Here is a 13,060-nt window from a genome sequence, read left to right on the forward strand (position 1 = left end):
CTCAGTGCACGGGTCAATGTCCAATTGGAAATTGAGGCAGAAAACTGTCTGTTCTTTGAGGCCGTGGCAATATTTGAGGGATTTCCTGACCATGGATGCCTCGCTCCTTCCTGTGATTTTTGTGCTCCTTCTTGTCTCATCACCTCGTGCCCTCGGTAAGTGACAACAAAATAAACTGGTTGCACTCGATGACTCGCTGCAAATGGACAAATTTATTTTCCAATTTCCCCGTGATGGGAGCAGCGCGTTTACGACTTCAGCAAGAAGCCCGACTGTGAGTGCTGATCGTTATCGATAGGTTGGTGAATTTGCGATGTCTAATCAATTAAGGCAGTCGTTTTGGGCCACCTTTACACTTCAATGTCACGATTATTTGTTTGTTTATTTATTTATTTATTCGGAGCAGTCCATAGCTGCTTGGCTGCATCATTTTCTGGGGGCGCTGCTGTGCCGCGGATACAATGCCCCCCTGTTACTAGCACGCTGGTACTCATTTTGCCGACTGAAAGATGGCAAGCTGAGTCAACCCGTCTGGTCTTAATTCAACGGAATAACAGGAGTTGAACTCGAGGCCCTAAGATCTTAAGCCAGCCACCCTTAATGTTAAGTCAACACCAGGCTTAATGTCAGAAAATGGCTTCATTCTCTCCACTCTCCATACTCAAAGTTCCCTCGCAAAATCAAAGTTCCTCGACATAATCATATCATTATATATTTTATAGTTTATCTTTAGTTATTTGATCGAGGACCGATGATATCATCAATATTACCTATGATATCATTTTGCTCAGCGTGTATCTTCCGGTTACTCATGTTATTGTTCAGTGTCTTTTTAAAGTTATATCATTTGTAATTGCAGCACACATATAATTGCACACAACTTAGCATAACGGCTACTAAGTTTAAGTTCAAATAAACTATTCACTATTAACATACCTCTCCCACCCATTACTCCTATTCCCTTGCAACACTCCTCTTCCTCTCCTCCCCATGTTGTCCCTTCTACTTGTTTTCTCAACTTTATTTTGCTCACCCCCGACCTAACCTCGTGCTTATAGCAATACAGCCCGTCCTTTGAGTCCGTGACATTATACACTGCCTGTTTATATTATGGCTTTTTTCTGTCACCTGCCATCGCCCTTGTCAATTTCATGGCTTTCAATAAATCGTGCAGGAAACAAAGATTTCAGACAGATGAGTCCTTACTTACACACTTGTTAATTGGATTAGAACTTGCTGCAGTATACAGTGCCTTAGCTAGACTATCAAGAAGACAGAGGTCTCCACATGACATTAGCGTGGATGACCACCTACAAGAGAGTTAAGTGGACAAACGAAAGATGTTTTTGAACTTTTCACAGCTGAAAAAAAGTCCTTGACCTGTTTTGTATAAGGTAATGTCCATCGAGCGCAGTCACGTAGCTGTTATACAGCGAACCTTTAAAATTACCATCAGCATTCATCAGTGAACAATCCACCATTGATTAACTGTGACCTTTGTTCAAAGTTTGAACTTTGTCACATTTCAAATCCTCGGTCATTCAAGTGAGTCGGTCAAGGCGAATTCCATGGATGCTTCAAAGTTGGGGATAAAGAATTTCAAATCTTTCAAAGCGTTTTTGGAGCAACAGTGCATGCACAAGTACAAGTATGCAGATTTTGTTAGAAACCACGTGTTGCTTGATAAACCTGAAAAGTTTTCTGAAGTTCTCAGCTTTAAGAGGCCAGAACTTGACCAGGAAGAATCTGAAGCAAGGTGGTCAGCTGTAAGCTCAACTAATGCAAACAAGAAAAAGAGCAATCAGATATTGCAGACCCTCACCAGGACTTCTTTTGAGTGGTGTATTTTTATGTTTTAGGGTAAATCCAATATGGCTGCCAAACCATGTGACCTATGATATCGTATGTGTGAACCTTTTGTTCCTCATGGACAGGCGGTCATATGTATAAAGGTTCTCCTCGATCTGTTCAGCCACTTCAGAGAAGAAGATTTTTGAAAGTTTAAAAAAAACAACAATATGGCTGCCGAATCACGTGACCGATGACGTCATGAATGTTTATTCTGTGGACCATTTTATCCTGAGATGACCCTCAAAAATTTTCACACTAATTGGATGTGGCGTTTTACATATGCAATTTTGACGTCATAATGAAGGCACCTATGATGTTATAAAAAAAAAATCACATTCATTCCCCATGGGGAGTACTAAGTACTTGCCATGTGCCAAGTTTCAACTTTTTTCTTTGGTGCGGTTTCAGAGATACAGAGGTCCAAAGTTTTTCCGTTTTCCAATATGGCTGCCACACCACGTGACCGATGACATCATAACTATCATTGAAACATTCCACATGAGTATTCTCACAAATGGTGAAAATTTCGTCTTGATCCGACAAGCAGTTGCAGAGAAAAACACAAAAGTTCTGTACGGACAAACAAACAAACAAGCAGTCATAGATTGGTACTTACGAAATCGTCAACTTAACCTCTGACGTTGTCTAATAAAAGCTGTCTCTAGAGAAGGTAGCGACGCAAACCAGAAGTTTCGACGATGATTCTGTACAAATCTTGACATATCTAGAAAGCACACATCGAGGTGTTCAATTTGAGGTACTACACGTTATGGTTCCTAAAACTTGAAAATTTGACCTTGGGGTCAAATATGTTTGACCTCAGGCGCTAACCATGAAGGTCAAGGCGAATCGCCACCAAAAATTAATCAGCTGAGCGCCAGACTATATACTACATTCCCATAAAGTTTGGAGACGATTCTATTAAAATTACTCAAAAAATAAGGGTTTCGTCGAATCCCCTGATTTGCGACAAAGTGACCTTGACCTTTGACTTTGACATTCAAAATTTTATGCACTGAAAAGGACCTCTATAGGCCTCTGATATGCGAAGTTACAAAAATTTCCAATGATAACTGTGCTCTACAGAGTGATTTACACGTGATTACAGACAAATAAATAAATAAATAAATAAACATATGAAGGTCAAGGCCAATCGCCACCAAAAATTAATCAGCTGAGCGCCAGACCATGAACTATATTCCCATGAAGTTTGAAGACGATCCGATCAAAATTACTCAAAAAATAACGGTTTCGTCGACTCCCCTGATTTGCGACAAAGTGACCTTGACCTTTGACCTTGACCTTCAACATTTTATGCGCTGAAAGGGACCTCTATCGGCCTCTGATATGCGAAGTTACAAAAATTTCCAATGATAACTGTGCTCTGCAGAATTTTTTATACGTGATTACAGACAAACAAACAAAAAAAAAACATACAAGCTGACTAACATATCTTGCAAAAACTTCATTTTGGCAGGATAATAAACAGACCCAAATGTAATCCCCTCTCCTCTGGTGAGGGTGAAATGGGATTTAGCCAGAGGATAGTTCCAAAACCCCTTTTTTTTTACAAAACATACGATGGGATCTGTACATCGTTTCATCATCAAACCACTGCCTCGACATCTTCTCCAAAGGAGATCATGTTCCACAATGAGTATCCTTACTGGTAACGCACTATTATGCTTCTTCCTCGTTCATATGTAGCACAAGGCTGCAGAGTAGCATCATTGGCTGTGGGGTAGCATCACTGGCTGAAGGTGTGGCTGTGTCGCTGATGAAATTCACTCTGCTGGTTGGGGCAGGAATTTGCAATTTGTTCAGGGTGCCTGCGATAGCTCGCCTACTCTTTGTGAAGGACACCGTGGGATCTTTAATATCCACCAATGAATACCGGCAGATGGGACTCTCGTTTAACGTCCATCCGAGGGACGACACACATTGATGAATCACCCTGCCTGTGAAGCACCGGGATGAGAGTCTATAGCTGGGTCAGGATTCAAACCCAGACTAGACAGCTTAGATGCGATGTGCGTACTTTTAAACCATCCTGTCAGCCAACTATTATGTTTATTGATTCTGATCAGATTTTTCATGGGGAGTCAAAACCAGTACCAAACAGCAAATATACGAACACACTTCTCACTTGGTTTCTAACTTTTGGGATGAGTTGCAGCCAATTTGGGGTAATGGATATTATGTGCTGTGCTGGGTAATTGAAGGCAGAGTGGTACTTTCCCTTAGTATGAAGTTTGTCATTACATTGGAGTTGCACTTTCAAGACTACATGGTCGGTCTTGTTTTCTTGTCGTCTGTTTTCTAAAGTCAGACTTGGATGTTTTTGATTCAAACATATTGACAGTGGTTTTATTCTGAAGGCCTTTTGGAGTTGTTGCTCAGAGCAAAGTGTTTCAACTGAGAATATGCCTGTTGTGATTATTTAAGTTGTTTGTTTCAAATATTTTGTTGGGGTTTTTTTCCCCCTCTTGTATTAATTACTGTAAAACCACAATATCCAGATTGATTGCCTCATTTCATTGCTGATGCCACATTTCATTGGAGGTTGAAGAGTATCATAAACTTTCATGATTATTTTTGTTCTGCAAGCTATGTTCCACGATTTTTCACACTGTATGATATATAAAAGCAGGATAACGTCCTATTCTGCAATGTTGGACCTATTTATATTGGTAATTTAAAAAAGAATCTGACTCCTTTTTAGTTAAGGGCCATGTATTTAGTACACAGGTCAAAGCCTCTTTCCTTGTGTGGCACATACATACACCTTCCTTCCCCTTACTCCTATGTCACCCTATTCTCCCTCTTCTCTCATGGCCATCTTAAAAAGGTGACGACTGCACTAGCTTGGTCATGTATTGGCCAGAATGAGAGATAAGTCAGTCACCTGTCAAAGGGTATTCACTAGGAGCAGCTAAAGTGTTGTACCAGACTTAAATGGCAGCCCAAACTCCACTTCCAAGCCAGAACTAACAATCTGTGGCATTGATGTAATATTGTGGAAACCGCAGTGTCTGATCGTCCCACTTGGTGGTTAAAAGTGATCGGTGGTTTGACCCTGTATGAGGCCTCACATGTGTGTTGTGAAGAAACGTCAGTACTGGAAACAAATCGCTGCCCCTGTAATGCCAGCCATAAATCTACAAATCCAGTGCCCGCACTGTGGAAAGATTTTGGGCGCAAATTGGAATTATCAGCGTTCACATAAGAGACGGTGATTGGACAATCATCATGTATGATGCCATCACCTACTACAACTATTACCAACCAAGTTGTGAAAATTATTTATCAAGTCGGTTTATTTCTAACTCCAGAAAAAACAAACAAAAAAAAGAGACAAAAAAGGTCTCGTGAAAAAATAACTGCCCCATTTATCGAGTTCCATGAAGGTAGTGCAATATAATTTGTTTGCTTTTACAAATGCAAGGCAGAACCTTGAAAAAAATTGTTGCGGAACAACCTGAGGGTTTGTTGCTTATTCATTTCGGGCTATTGTTTTTTGTTTTTTTTTTCAGCTGTTGTTTTTTCAATTATAACTTTTTTCCTCTTTAAAATGTAATTTTCTTCTTTGTATATTTTAACTAATTACTAGAGAAGGCATATTATGTTTGAAAAATGTTATTGATGGGTTTTCCCCTCGTGCGTGTGACCACTTGATTTGAAGTTCAGGGCATGAAGTACAATTTATGAAATCTATGTTTATTTTTCAAAATTAATTTGTTGCATAGTTTTTGTTGTTTGAATAATCACTCTGCATGATAAAAAAAAAAAACAACTCTTATTGTTATGCCAGCCAAGCCAATAATGTCCCAAACAAGAGACCAATAAAAGCACCAGTAAACTTTTGTTCCTGCTCTACGACATTAACCTGATCTAGTTTAAATCCTCAATCACAAAATAAGTGATTAGAACCACTATTGAAAAGTGTGTGTGTTTTTTTTTTTTTGGGGGGGGGACATGCAAGTGCACGAAGCCAATACGCCGCATGGTCCGGGAGCCCTTAGGCGTGCCCCAGAAAATTTAGGATTCTGATAACTTTGCGATTGTTTGCGATACCTTTTCTCAGAATTTTATTTTTGTGTGGTGTAAATTATAGTTTGTGTGCAGTCCAAAAAATTAAGGAATAGGGACAAGAAACAAAACAATCAAAGTAATCGATCAATGAATAGGAACAACAGTCAAATGACCTAAAATCTAACTGAGTGAGCAAGTGGTGAGAAGTAAAACTGTGTCGCAAATGACACTTGAAGCTGCTCAAAGTGGGGCAACTTAGCTAAATATAGCATAACAATTGTGCATTTTGTGAGGAAAGCACCAAATTTGGCAGACTAGTAGCCTAACATATTATGAACAGATTTGGATATTGGGCCATCTCAAATTCAGCCGCTGATGGCTGTGGCAGCCATTTTCCACTGCCATCAAAAATTTTGAGATGGCCCAATATCCAAATCTGTTCGTAATATGATAGGCTACTAGTGTGCCAAATTTGGTGCTTTCCTCACAAAATGCACAACTGTTATGCTATATTTAGCTAAGTTGCCCCACTATCACGTTTTTCCAAAACGGAAAAAGCAAATGAAACATTGGAATTCCTCCGGATATTTTGCAGTCGAGCCTAAAGTCACATGATCAACAGAAAATGAAGTCTGAAAAGGTAAAATTAAGGTGAGAACGATTGAGGTGGAAGGCCTATCATCATACTCTCTTCCCATTGGGAGCGGCGCTACAGGCACACATTTACATAGAGAATTTGCCTCGATCTCCTCTTTGGAACCCCCCGGGGGAGGGGTGAACAATTAGCTACAACCTTTGTCTCATGAGTTATGATAGACCCTTCATCCCCCTGGCAAGTTTGGTCGAATATAATTAATTATGTTCCGGGCTGTACGGCCATCGTTTAAACAGCGTTCCAAAAAAGCATAAAATCTATTAATATTCCATCTGCTAAATCATGAATTGCTCATTCAAACTCTTCATAGAATGTATTAAATCCATTGCAAAAAAAATGCTTTGTTATACACAATTTTGGTTTGACGCCCAAAAAAGTGCGGGTGACAATTGATGTGCTGTCCCCCCTCCTCCAAAAAGTGGGGACAGGGGGACATTTACCTTCCCCCATCCCACAGTGATCGATGCCCATATTATAAACATGCCAAGCCATGGAATACTTACTTTTTCAATATAGACATCTTTTTCAATTCTCAGTAAATTCCTACTAGTAAGGGTTTTCACCAACGAATTTTGAACAAGTTTGAGTGAGAGCTGAACTCAATGTTTCCATTCTTAGAAGCTTGAACCAAGGTGATCTGAAAGTTTTGGAGGAGAAATTTTGTTGGTTCAAAGTCTGGTGAATTGAGACACAAGAACTCCAGACTGGACGAGTTTAAACATTACTTCTGAAGTTGAGGCTTAGTCAGACACTCTGCATTGTAAAAGCATCATGGGTTTGCTGATGTCATCGTAGTTTTTTTGGATACAATGTTGAGGCTTGTGGTGGAGCGAGAACATAGAACAGTTCAAGACATAATAGAACAAAAGAAACAGGAGAAAGAGAGGGGTGGGGGGAGATGAACTAATAGTCGAAATGAGGGACAAAATAGATGGATGCTTGCAGAAATAAGGGAAGTGGGGAAGAATGAGGGTTTCGGTGGGGGGGGGGCATGGGGTGGACAAGATGGATAAAACTGCAAATTCACCGAAAAGAAGTGGGCTTGTGGAGGGTTAACAGCGGTTGAAAACCGTGGCTTTGGATGGGGGGGGAGTGATCTGACATGGTGGTGAACAGCACTGAGCTGGTGCGCCTACCTCTCACCTTTCTCAGCTTCATGCTGTGGAAACTAAGGCATTTCGGATCATTGGTATCTTCCGCGATGAGGCTGAGTCTTTGGGCCTCTAACTGTCTCAGAGCAGGCAGATCGGTGGTCTTTCTGTCTTCTCCCATCTCCTCTCCATCTCCCCCCCCACCCCGATATTTCCGTAGGGCGCCCAAGGTCTGCCAACAACCCGCTTCTGGTAAAACTACCAAAATCAAGAATCACTGCTCACCTTCACGCTTTCATTCCTCTTTTTTCCAGCCTTTGGAATAAACTCCTGCACTCTCTTCAATCCCATTCTTCCCTCCAGGTCTTCAAAACAGCTGTTCACCACCACTTCTTATCTTCCCCTATCCAAAACCATGATCTTTTCTACCTCCGTTGATCCACCCCAAACCTACCTCCTTCAAATTCCCTGCCTTCCTTCCCGAAAGTTCCCTGTCGTTTAAGGTCTTGAGTGTCCATCTCGTATACCCCATGTTCCCCAACCCCACCCCTCTCCCTTCCACAGATCTCCTAATGTCTCTGTTCCCCACTGTTTTGTCCTTCCCTCTCCCACCCCTCTTGTCTCCTGCCCCCCTTGTTGTGCATTGTGTGTTAGCGTTCATACGAGCCTCGACAATGTATTCAAAAAAAAACAGCTGTCTTGAAGCCCTGGTTTGTCATCTGCTATGGTCAGGCTGAGTGGATGGCACTGGTACAAACTTACCATCATTCAGAGTCCACCAATAGTCTTGACATGGTTTTGTGTTAAGCTTGCGAATATGCGTGGTCTTGTCCAATACAGTCGCCAGCACTGCACATTGCAGATTTTGGAGAAAAGCATCTTCTGTGGGAGCCAGCAGTTTGAGCAGTGTTGATTTATTTGTTCAGGAACTTATACACCCTCAACTTGCTGAGCTCGGCACCCATGACGTTATCATCTTTGTTGGTGTAGATGGAAATCAGAAGAGCCCTTGCCTAACTAGAGCCCAGCTTTCAAATTCCTCCCAGTAAAGATGCCACATCGCCTTGCAGAGGATTCGGATGACATACATGGATTGGATGTATTCCGCATTCTCACCAAATATTTTCTTTGCAGTCCAGACACAGACCAACTGAAGCAAAACTATCTTCTGCACCTGACTCCCTGACAATCTTGCAGATGGCCTTCAGATAGTTATAAGCCCGGTGAAAGCCCCCAAGAAGCAAAACTACGTTGGCAAACTTGTTCCAGTGTTTGTCCCTGATGGTTACCTCGAGGTCATATGTGGCCTGATCACAAGTAATGAGAGTCTGCTTGTCACCAAGTGCACATGAAGTCTTCACCAGCCATGTCATCTCTTCCTTTCAGTAGAGTTGGATCTGTTGGGGATGCTAGAATCAGAGGCAAGTATCCAATCTTGCTAGCCCAATTGTATGGTAGGAGCCTTGCACAGAAAGCAGAAAAAAACAGGCAAACCAACTTCTGCTTCATCCATTCTTCCAAGTCGCCATTCGACTAACATGTCTTCGGCAGTGTTGTCAGATGGAGTCTCTGAACTCTCAACATCCACGATGCTGTCAAGTAACTGAGACCTCGGTCTGTCTTTAACAGAGATGTGATAGGCAGGGATGGTTGTGTCAGGAAAATCAGATGGTGTCTTCCTCCTAGCAGATGTTGCGGTAGATAGAGTGACAGCCTCGTCTTGCTTGGCTGGAAGAATCTTCTGGATTTTCATTGAAACTGCCAGCTTCTAACGTCTTCTTTCTCCAATCTAGATCGTGCATTGCAAACACGTGTGGTGTTTCACGTTTGAGAGACATGTTCTCTGGGAGGTACACTCTATCTTCTTCCACCTGTTGCACGACGTTGACACTTTGTGCAGTCAGTTGACGGTGCAATCGGTCATGGCTGATCCCCTGTCCGAGCCTGTTGTTTAGCGTGATCAAGGACTTGCATGTATGGATGAACACATGATAGGCAGTTGCTATACCCAGTGAGGGAGGTACACCAGAGACATGCTGCAGCAGTTGTTGTGACATAATAAGGGCAGTCTCTGTTGTTGGCTGGTCAACCAGCACTCTTCCAGATTCCTGTAGCTTCGGTGCTTGTTCCAGAGCAGCATGGCTGTGAAGTTGAAAATTGAGTCAGGAACAATCTGCTCAGCAGCATCGAAAGAAATCTCAGTGGACAGTGTGTTTTGTCTTTTGCGTAGCTTGTAATCTGCTCTGAGTAGCTTCGCAGCATGTGGTAGTGTAAAATGCCTCTCATCCTCATGTAGTTCTATTTCCAGATCCTTCAGCTTCACAAGGGCATCACGAAGAGGTCCAGTTGACGCACAAGTGAAGCGCGATCCGCTGCTTTGGCTGATGATGGAAATACACTTGCCCAAGTGCTATTGCAGCTTCCATTTTAGGGAGCTTCATCGGTATTCATCTGCAGTCTTGACTCCCAACTCGTGAAGAATGGCGCTATACTGATCTCGTAGTGGCTTTATCAGGAAGCCACACATCTCTTGAAAGAGGTGGGTTTCTAACTGCTGTACTAGACAAGTGAACATGAAGTCATACATGTTTTGTTGTGCAAATTTTCCAGTAGGGAGGCGCTGATCTTTGAATGTGGCCATACGTGGTTTATGGAAGCATATACCATGAGCTACCATATCATGTCCTTGGCCAGTGAATCTCAGCAGAACGTCTTCTCTGTTCAGCTCATTGGCCTTTTCAGTGATGACATTTTGGCTGCCTTCTGTTGACACTTTGGATGTTGCCTCTCTGCCTCTCAGCCACCATTTCCCACATGTTACACCTATATTATTTGCAACAAATGTTGATGGGGTTCACCGGGTGAGCAGGGTGCACTGCTGAGAAGACTTACTGTGCACCTAGGCTGGGGGCATGTCTTTACACTGGGGACACGTTCCCATTCGTTTCTTCTCCGCAAGTTGATCGCTCTTTTCATTGAGATACCAATTCTGACATTTCTCATGCTACTTTGGCGAATTGTCAGTCAACCAGACTGTGTCTGCAGCTACATCAAGATGCAGTCTTGTGAACATCTCATCTTGTTGTGCTGCTTTGGCCACAAGAAGCCTGTCTTTGGTTGTGGCCTGGATATTGTTGAGACCTTTCACATCCCATCCTCTGCATAGGATGCACTTGGTGTCGTCAGTGGGTATTTCCTCACATCTCTTCGGAGGTGGTTCTTGCTTCAAGGATAAACCACACTGCAACCCTCCTTTAACTGGCTGACTTGCCATCTTGCCTCCGTCACCAGCAAAAAAAACAAAACAAAATCACACGTTAGTAACCCAACGCCGTACAACAATGAGAACAACATAGTCATATAAAAGTACACAGATATTTGTATAAAACTGCAGATAAATGTACAAAATTAACAAGGAAATTTGGATATGATATAATTTTCCCTATAAAGTAAAAAGGTCGCTCTGGGCTTTCAGTTCATCCATTCACGAGTTATCACAATGCGCCTTTTTTTCAGATACGGTCCATGTTGGGTAGGGGCTGTCCACAGATTTCCTGCAGCTTGTTGCCATGGTTGTGGACCCAGAATGTGATACCAGATAGGTATCATGTATGGGCTACAACCTTTTATAACATCCCATATCTGTTTTCCCCTTAAGGTTTAGGTTTGCACCCTGGGTATGGAACTTTACTCAAGAAATGACCAATTACCTTGTTTTAACACAAGAAAGGCACTCGGTAGAGCACATATCTCAACCAACTTTAAGGAGCAAGGAGATCATCCAACTTTAAAAAGTATCAAATATATTAGTAGTAGTAGAGAGTTGGTTGAATCAGTCCTTCACTGGTATTCATCCTTTTTTCACTCCTTCCACAGTTGGCAGGTATCGGCATCACTTAGACAATTACATGAAGTCTGAGTTTACAGCATTGGAGAACACTGCACCGCAAGCCTTCACTCAGACTCTGAACCGCTTCTCTGTTCAGCACTGTGCTCAGATCTGTAAAAGAAATTGGCAGTGCAGGTAGGGAAGCAATGCACTATGCCCAATATTGATTGCTGGTTTGACGTGTTGGGAGTAGGGACATCATGTATCCATGTTGTCTGGGTTACATTTTAAACTTGTCAATGTTTAATTTGAACTCCATGTTCAAGCCTTTCTCTCCTCAACTCGATCCTTTAAAAGTTGGCCGATGAATTGTGACCCTCATATCACTCGTTTTAAGTTATGTCTTTTCAACATTAGGCCACTTGTTACAATTGTTTGATTTACATTAACAAAAATCGATTCCTCATTAAATCTAATAGAAATTTGTTGATAATATTATCTATCAGATTTCATGTGAAACTTTTGTGAGGGTATGATGCAATGTATACACTTCGTTGGTGAATTATGATATTGTAACGAAAATGGCCTTGGGGAAGGGCTAACTTCAAGAGATTAGTAAGCTACAGTGCCCACAGAAAGTCTACACCCCCCTTTCAAACTTTCCACCTTTTGTTGCCTTATAGCCTGGAATTAAATTGCATTCATTCAAACTTTTTCCACCTTTATTTACACATCGTAACTCACAACTTCCAAATGAAAAACTAATTCCACAAATTTCAGAAAATTAATTAAAAATACAGAACTAGAACATCTTGGTCAGAGACCAAGTCCTGTTCAAACAAATGTAGTGTTAATTGCTGATGGTTATTGCTGTTTTACATTTTTTTTTTTAAATAAACCACAGTCAAATTTGAGCTCCACCACAAAAATTAAATTACACTTCATTTTCTACAGTCAATCATACAATACCACCGGAACAGAGCAAGGAAGTTCAGGTGGTATTGTACTTTAAATCTGCACTGTATATAGTCTCTCTTACTTTTGTGCCAACGGAGACAATATTAGGGCTTGCATCTTCCTTTGTCTTGGCTTTATCCATTTGTATTGACACCATGAGGGTGAAATTTACAGTTGTCTTCTTCATAATGCAAGCCTGTTATCCTGTTCTTACATTCATCTCGTACTGAGAACTCCTCAAGAGATAATGGGTTTGTCTTCACGATTCAATACTCATTGTCTGGCAAATATATCACGAAATTTCCATTAATTTTGACATTGCGTATGGGTATGTCCATTGTAACAGAGGTGACAATAGACCGCTTGCATAATTATGCCATTGGGTGTTAACTGCAGCTAATTCGGTGATAGAACTTGGGTCAAACATGCCTTCTTTGCAATCCTTCCATAGAGCCATACTAACCCACCATGTGGTGATGATATTATCTCATGGCAAACATTCCAAAAGTAAACAATCAGGAGAACTCACCCACTGTGTTGTTTTCAGTGACTAACCACTTCCAAGAGGCAGAGGTTATGGCTTAACTTGATTCAGAACGAAACAATAGAGAATTAGTTGAAATGGATGGGCATGTCAAACGAGAG

The 13,060-nt window shown here is 41.6% G+C and overlaps 1 protein-coding gene and 1 pseudogene across 1 annotated transcript in view; one reads left to right on the plus strand and one right to left on the minus strand.

The window, feature by feature from the left end:
• Window positions 1-13,060, plus strand: part of LOC147019660 (hepatocyte growth factor-like protein) — a 102,947-nt gene continuing 89,887 nt past the window's right edge. The window contains exons 1-2 of the mRNA XM_085894268.1: window positions 1-155; window positions 11,506-11,653. Coding sequence (XP_085750394.1) covers window positions 17-155; window positions 11,506-11,653 — 287 coding nt within the window. The 5' untranslated portion in view covers window positions 1-16. The remainder of the gene's footprint in view (window positions 156-11,505; window positions 11,654-13,060) is intronic.
• On the minus strand, window positions 8,627-10,903 carry LOC147019661 (uncharacterized; annotated as a pseudogene).

This window comes from Eptatretus burgeri, chromosome 9, assembly GCF_056783735.1.
Source record: "Eptatretus burgeri isolate ZD-2024b chromosome 9, Ebu_testis_v1, whole genome shotgun sequence".
Taxonomy (NCBI): Eukaryota; Metazoa; Chordata; class Myxini; order Myxiniformes; family Myxinidae; genus Eptatretus; species Eptatretus burgeri.